The sequence below is a fragment of the Austrofundulus limnaeus genome, unplaced genomic scaffold, assembly GCF_001266775.1.
Source record: "Austrofundulus limnaeus strain Quisiro unplaced genomic scaffold, Austrofundulus_limnaeus-1.0 Scaffold107, whole genome shotgun sequence".
NCBI classification, from domain to species: Eukaryota; Metazoa; Chordata; class Actinopteri; order Cyprinodontiformes; family Rivulidae; genus Austrofundulus; species Austrofundulus limnaeus.
In genome coordinates, this window is record NW_013952509.1 from 656,939 (window position 1) to 664,538 (window position 7,600).

Genomic DNA, 7,600 nt, shown 5'->3' on the forward strand with positions numbered 1-7,600 from the left:
CCTGCAGTGTGAACGTAGCCATAATGTTGCATCACCATGTGTCCCACCATCTTTTAAGACATGCTACTTTGCGTACATAAAAAAGCAGTTAGTGCCATCCAGTACTGTAGCAATGAGCTACAAATTAAATATCTTGTCTGCAACATATAAAATATGACAGTAGTAGATTTTCTGTTCAAGAAAATCAAATATAAACTGACATTAGTACAAATCAAGACTTTAAATGTTTAAGGATGATTAATGATTATCTCAAAATGAAGGAGGTTGGCAAGAAAGCAAGACAAACTGCAAACTTATGCGTGCTAATTTGCACTTTTGCTCCCTTCATAAAACAGTAAACAGACTGTGGTGCCGTCTTTTCATTTTGATATGGTTRATAAAAGCACTGCTCTTAGGCATCCAAACATTCAAAGGACTGTAGTCACAGAGCTGAATCAATTTGTGTAAGAGTAACCTGACATCATCAGTTGTGTGATGTATTCATGACGCTCTGTGTAAACAATGCATTTTTATTTGCGTAGTTCGCAGTCATACACTTAAAGCTCACAAGCCGGCACTGAACAATAATGTTCACAAGTTAGAGATATTGTTTTGTGTAGCTGATTTGCGACAAGGCTTGAACTTCTTACTCWGTGATTTATCTGAATAAGTCCAAAGGCAGTTGTCTGGCACTTGACTTCAATGCCGACGGCAACACCTCTGTCATTAGTAAATGTGATAAGAGTGAGAATAAAACATCACACTTTCTCACTAAACAGAGAAGGACATGGACATTACAGTATAAAAGAAATAAAATGACACATTAGTGTCAAAACCTCACTTCTTAATATGCTTTAAGAAAGGAAATTATGAGCGTAATGAAAAACGTGGCAATACAAAGACAGAGGAAATGAATAAAGCAAGGCTTTATTAGAGTTCAAGCAAAATAAAATGAGAGGAAAAAGGKGAAGTGTTTATATCTTTAAAGAACCCTTCAGAAAATGAGTAGATGAAAGACTGTGAAAAAGGCAGTTTGATTGAAAGGCAGAAAGAGACCTGGGTTTCYGGTGCCTTGACCCCATTTTCTTCCTTGCAGCTGTTGCTCACWTTAGTGTGCACAACATTTTTTAAGGACTTGCGTGCATTTGAGGGATGTGTATGTCTGTGTGTTGTTCTGCAGGACACTGTGTCACTAAGTGTCCATCTGTGACWCTGATTTGCTTTCTAGCTGTCATCTCTACTAAAATGTCTCACTCCTTCTGTGTTACCTGCATGGCTTAGGAGAAGAGAATGCAATTCATGTCTACATGTCTACTGAAGCCCAATTCTTCTACCAAGGGCTCGTCTGTGTATTAAAAAGTTGCGTTGACATTCACAGTTTGCCCAGTATGTCTCTAAATAAAGTTCTCTTTTTTTCTTTTTTGTGTTTGTTTGGTTTCTTTTCCTAAATGGGCCTTTTCTTTCTATAAAGGAAAATATTTTTTTCTTTTTTACATGTAGATGAGCAGTAAAAATTCACTAGATGATGACAATAACTTGAATAACAATTAAAAGTTGAACTTGCTGACCATGACTAAAGACTCTCTAAAGAGATGTTGCTCACYTTTAAAACAATTTACTATTTTTAATGTTATTGGTGATAAGTTAAACGAATAAAAATTGCTATAAATTGACACAAACCAAAACTAAGCATGCATGAGGTGTAGTCTCAATATTTATTTCTAATCTGTGGGATTACTCTAAAATCAAAGCTGCTTTTGGTTAACTCTACATTTAGTTTTAAAAATGTTAAGCAATTTCCATGTTCACCTATAACCAAGTGAAGAAACTTTGGTGTATTATTAAKTGAATTTAAGATCRAGTCTTGTATTCTCAGTCATATACTTTAAACAGYGAAGTCTCCATCAGWGTGTCCCACTCTGTAACATAAACAAAGCTTGTTTTACATTCCAATGTGTGATGTAAAATGTACCGCCCCCAGCGGTGTGACCAGGAAGTTAGGTGTACATGTGACTTTGTGGGGGTGATTCATCATCATTCTTTTTAGTTCAGCTTAGGACAGATGCTTGTTTTGCTTTTCTGATCAGACCCAGGGCCTCAAACTCACAGGCCCTGCCTTGCTGATGGGCTGTGAACTGACGGAATAGTCTTTTTTTAAAGCATTTTAGAAGAGAACCAAATGGTTTTCTGCAAACTTATTCCAACTCCAATTCTGATCACGTTGTTCTTACACTAGTTTGGTTCCAAAAAGCTTTAAAAACAGGTTGTYTTAAATGCATTTTAAGAGTCTAAATGGTTCTTTTTCCTATAAGTTGAATGCAACAGCCACTGACTAAACTGCAAATGAGTATGCTCATGAATAGGCCTCTTCAGTTTTACTGTCCTTCCAAGGTAATGTGTTCAAAAAGCTCTCAACAGCCAAACCCTCACCATCTTTTAACGGAAGATTCTCCTAGTCATTCAAACACACTTGAGTTCACATAAAAAGCCCACTGTCCCTGTAACATAGCCTGAATAGACCACTTGAAACCCATTTTGCTGTTGGCAAAAACTTCAGCTGATCGACTCCAACCTAATTTAAGTTTCCCTCTTCACACGTGCACTTACTGGCAATGTTGGACTGTCCTGTGAAGATGGCATACTGGAGCTCGTAGGACACGACTGAGAATTCATCATCAGACGTCCAGTGGACACTAATGGTGTCGTATGAAGCCGTGCACAACTCTTCCCTAATGCACGGAGCACTTGGAGCTGTAGAAAATTAAGAACAGAAACATTGCAGGCCTTTGTATGAAGATATGCTTGGTTGTTGTTTAGGTTGAAATATACAGTACCTATATCTCAAAATAAATAAAAGACTAAAGTTTTGTTTCAACACCAAGCTTTAACTTAAAGGTATGGCTTATTGTAGGAGTTTATGGGTTTTAATTTAGCACACCAAATAGGTTAAAATATTTTTTCCAAATAGTAGGTTCAATATTCAAAGGAAAAAAGAGAATTAAGTCCTAGTAATCCTTGAAGGACTTGCATTTTGCCCACTGTTCTATGCTACAGTTTTAGATTATGATCATTTTTATGTGAAGAAATAATACATGAATGGACATCCACTTATTATTTCCCTGAATGTTTTTATAAAAATCTGTCTTTTCTGCTTTTTGGCATTGGGCAATAAGATGGAAAGATGATCATAGTAATGCAGCTGGTAAAGAACATCATGATCTTTTTAAAAGTAAGAAAGCACAACTCACTTTATACCCAGAGACTGTAGATTTACTGTTGCAATCAAATTACTTTTACTGTTTTTTTTTTACTCTACAGTGAACTAAATAAAACAAATCTCTTTTGAATTAAATCCATGAAGCTACTTGTAGAAAGATAATAAAGTGGTAGAGAAACAATGATACAAAGGCACAGCTTGAAATGGTTGMAAAGCCACTTCTTATCTCTTTCTGTGTCTGTCACTTTCTCCCGATCCCAGGCCTTCTGTCATGAGTGGCTGCACAAAGTGGAGTGATTCAGACTGATTCACTGAGTAAAAAGGCCCTCCAGCYAAGCCCACATGCATCGCAGCGAATAAATATGAGCCAGTCGTTTTCACAGACCTTTAAAATCATTGCACGGGATGCCATTTTTTCCCACCCTTTAGTTTCAACTATGGTGTCCAGATAATTTACACAGTGGCATTTTGATGGCTCATGAAAAATGGGACAGAGTTAACGACAAAAATTAATTTAAAGTTTTGAAAATGGAGTCTTTGACAGAAACTTCGAACTAATTCAAATTTGAACACTGGAAGACTATTTTAAACATGGAGCACAATCGAAAGACTTAAAGAGAAAATGCCTTGACTTTAACCTGAACTAGARCAAGCCTTGTACAGTGACACACCTTTAAAATGATTCAGATTTATTTGTCACGTGTCTGTAAACATATGAAGATGACTTACCTGTGAGGTAATCCAGATTCTCCAACAGTTTTTTTTCTCTGGTGAAGTCCAGTGCAAAKGTGTCAAAAGTGTCAGTGAGGTGTATCTCAGGAATCAGCACTTGGGTTGATGCAGTTGCCATGGAAACCCTAAGTTATAATAAGATTTGCAAGGGTATTAATACTTCAAGTGGAATCATTGAACAAGTTTAGGATTTCTGCATTGAGTAAATATGTGCTACCATAGATGCACAWTACCCTTACCAGTGAATGCAAGAGATCTCTTTTTTATATCTAAATCTAGCTTGACTTTTATGATGAACTARAAAACTGCAAATATACTTCTCTCTTTTTAGTTTCTAGCTGTCAGCAAAATCAGTTATGAACTGTTCATGTATGATCTTTTGGTAAACGATTGGAAAAAACAGTTGAGTCGCTACCCAGTAGAGAGATATGAAAATCAGTGCTGTAGCTGGGGATTGAGGTCAGAGGCGATTGCTCTGCAAGGGAAGCTCAGCTTCCCCTAAAATGTTTTAAAAAAATCAAATATATACTGTTGTGTGTACATATCATTGACTAAATATGCGCTACAACATGCTAAATTTTTGTTCAGAATCAGCTTTTTTATCATTAGTAACGACACAGCTTTCCTCTCCTTCATTCCTGCAGCTTCACAGCGCTTTAAACAGTGGACGCTGAGCTTCCACAGAGCTCATTAGCGATGCAAAGACTGCAGCAAAACAAGACGAGTCATTGGATAAGTACCGGCTTTGTCCCACCCATCGGACACTGAGCGTCTCTGGGGGTCTATGGGACAGGGGGCTGGCCTCGGCTGGCTTGGATGCTCAGCTTCTGCATGATGATTGGATGATCTGTCTGAGGCTGAATCCCATTTTGATTGACAACGAAATGAGCGAATCAGTGATCTTTTAGTGTAAACATTCCGTGGGAGCAGTTTTTACTTTCGTTTCTGTTCCGAGTTGAACTGGAGACTTTATTAATTCTTTTAGCAGCATTTTCTTTGTTAAAAATGACTAGCAACAAATCGAGCTTCTATTTCTGGTGGTTGTTTTGTAGCTGCTTGTGTTTGGAGACGGACTTCTATCACTCTTTCTGACTTCTGTCCAGCGCGTGCTGTGCTGAGCCCTTTCACCGTCACAAAGCACTCACAGGCAGACACACTAGCCTCATGCCAGTCCCAGCTAGCAACTCGCTAGTAGCGAGCTAGTTAGGTAGCAAGCTGCACATATGGCAGACGGTTTGAACGTTGTGGACCTGATTTTGGTGAAGCCATTTGATGGTCTTCCTTGCAAAGACAGAAAAACAGAGTTAAACAGCAGGGCAGATCAACTCCTCAGATTAATTTGGTGCAAAAGGAGGGGGAAAGTAAGATAAAAAAAAAACTTTGTATTGATCCCACAGTGGGGAAATAACAGGTCTTTTCAGCTGTCCTGGTATGACAAAGTGAGCTGGCTGCTGTAAGACTGTAGAATGATCTGGAAAATTATTATAAAAGCATTGGATCAATTAATTCCTTTAAAAATGATCAAAGCAAAATTGTTAAAGAAATGTGAAATTGTTTAATTTGTATGAGTCACTGTTTGAGGAGTTGAATTTTTTTTACTTTGTTTCATTATTTGGTTTATTATTGTTGGAAATTAATATTTTTTTGTAAATAGNAAAACTGCAAATATACTTCTCTCTTTTTAGTTTCTAGCTGTCAGCAAAATCAGTTATGAACTGTTCATGTATGATCTTTTGGTAAATGATTGGAAAAAACAGTTGAGTCGCTACCCAATAGAGAGGCATGAAAATCAGTGCTATAGCTGGGGATTTAGGTCAGAGGCGATTGATCTGCAAGGGAAGCTCAGCTTCCCCTAAAATGTAAAAAAAAAATCAAATATGAAAAATGATCTGTGACAGGGTCACAGATCATTTTCTTGAAAAGGAATGGAGGGTAGAATTTATAAACCAACACATTTTATTGTGTAGACCGAAACTGAGCTTCCTCTTCTTGAAAGACCGGCATCCGCCACTGATTGAGGTGCTGTCTGTCAGAATTGAGCAAAATGCTATACCTGGCAATGTATAGCATGTCTTTAATCCCATCTTGACCTAAACACTGAATYCAGATTTAAGGTGTTCTTGAACTAAACAGTTGCATGAACTCTCTGAGGTATATAAGGACCATTAGTCCAACTATGACGTGGTTATAATAACCTACTGTATATGTGTCCAACAGTCGGTGCATCCACTTCACCACCAACAGCAATAGAGGAAATGCAAATGCAATTCTAATATTGTAAATATTTTAAAAGTATTGGCAGTTTTTTGCCCTGTTGATAAACTTACATTCATGGATGGACCATTGACAACCTGTTACATCCCTTGAGAGTCTTTACTGAGCTAAGAAAGCATCTATACTCTGAAGTAGGAGCATTGAATAAATGTTATGTTGGCTTTTAACCATCACAGTAACATCAAACTGACTTAAATTAGTATAAGGACTGTGCAGTGGTTCCCTGCATTCCAGAAACGCCTACACCGGTGTCTATTGCCTGTTTCACTACATCAGAAAGGGTCAATTAATGTGGTTTAGACAACTGTCAAAAATACCAACTGGKCACTTGAGAAGTTCTGAACATTTCAGACAAAGACTGGATCCTGTGGACCTTCTGTCCTAATAAATGAAGCTCTCTGGATTGGATCTTGATAAAAAAAAAAACAGTTTTTGTTTGAGGGACTAAGGGATAATGATTTATTTTTTAAATCGCCCCATCATTTCTCCTGAGAAAGCCCATAATGGACACTAGGTTCTGCTTTCAAGTGCCAAATCAATTATTCAAAAAGCTGAAGGAGAGCGTGAAACAAGATAAGGCTGAATAAGACAGGAATTCCCTCCTCACTTGTTTTAAAGTTTTCAAACTGGCTCTCGGTGTGTTTGCACACTTTCATATTTAAGCTAGATGGCAATGTGGTGGGCTGAACAACTGTGCCATGTGTGGGCAGAGTGTAGGCTGTCTGACCTCTCGTTGATGCTCTTGGCTGTCTGCAGGAAGCGAGCGTGATCGGTTTCTTTTAGCGTCTGATCAGCCTGTGTGATGAGGGCGGAGGACCTCTCGATGCACTGCTTGCAGTTGGAAATTTGTTGGGCCAGCTTACGAAGCCTTTGAGCCTGGAAATTTGGGCAGAAAGAAATCCCAAAAGAGTACTTTCAAGATGGCTCAAACAGTCAAAGCTACAATTTATATAAAAAATAGCCTCAGCCAGATAAGAATTTTGTGGATCATTTGAGGCCAGATCAGATTATGAGTTGATGACAAGAAATGATCCAGAAGTATGGGGTTTTCATGGGCATGTAAAGATGGAAAACATTTCAAAGCCACTAATACACAAAAATGTTGAATCCAGGGTTGACTGATGKGAGAAATCATGTATTCCTAGTTGATCTGAGAAAAGAATTATTGCAAAGGGCACGAGCTCATCCATCCTTAGCTAAAGTTCTAAAGAATGAGACTTCATTTGTTTTGACCTTCCCTCCTGTCGCTTCTTATACAGGAAAATGTTTTAAAGCCTTTTTGCAGCTGGAAAGCATGATTAATCTGACACCTTGTAGTAAAACGTTTGTTATGCAGTTTTCAAACTGACAAGATAGAGCTGTTTAATGTAAAAGCTGATGACTAGGAAATAACCATTT

The 7,600-nt window shown here is 37.9% G+C and overlaps 1 protein-coding gene across 3 annotated transcripts in view; it reads right to left on the reverse strand.

The window, feature by feature from the left end:
- The window catches only part of LOC106521329 (E3 ubiquitin-protein ligase Midline-1), a 79,420-nt gene that overhangs the window by 3,366 nt on the left and 68,454 nt on the right, over positions 1-7,600 (reverse strand). For all 3 annotated transcript variants that reach the window (XM_014013861.1, XM_014013859.1, XM_014013860.1), the window contains exons 5-7: positions 6,930-7,078; positions 3,926-4,053; positions 2,587-2,730 (exon numbers count right to left, since the gene is read on the reverse strand). In XM_014013861.1, coding sequence (XP_013869315.1) covers positions 2,587-2,730; positions 3,926-4,053; positions 6,930-7,078 — 421 coding nt within the window. The remainder of the gene's footprint in view (positions 1-2,586; positions 2,731-3,925; positions 4,054-6,929; positions 7,079-7,600) is intronic.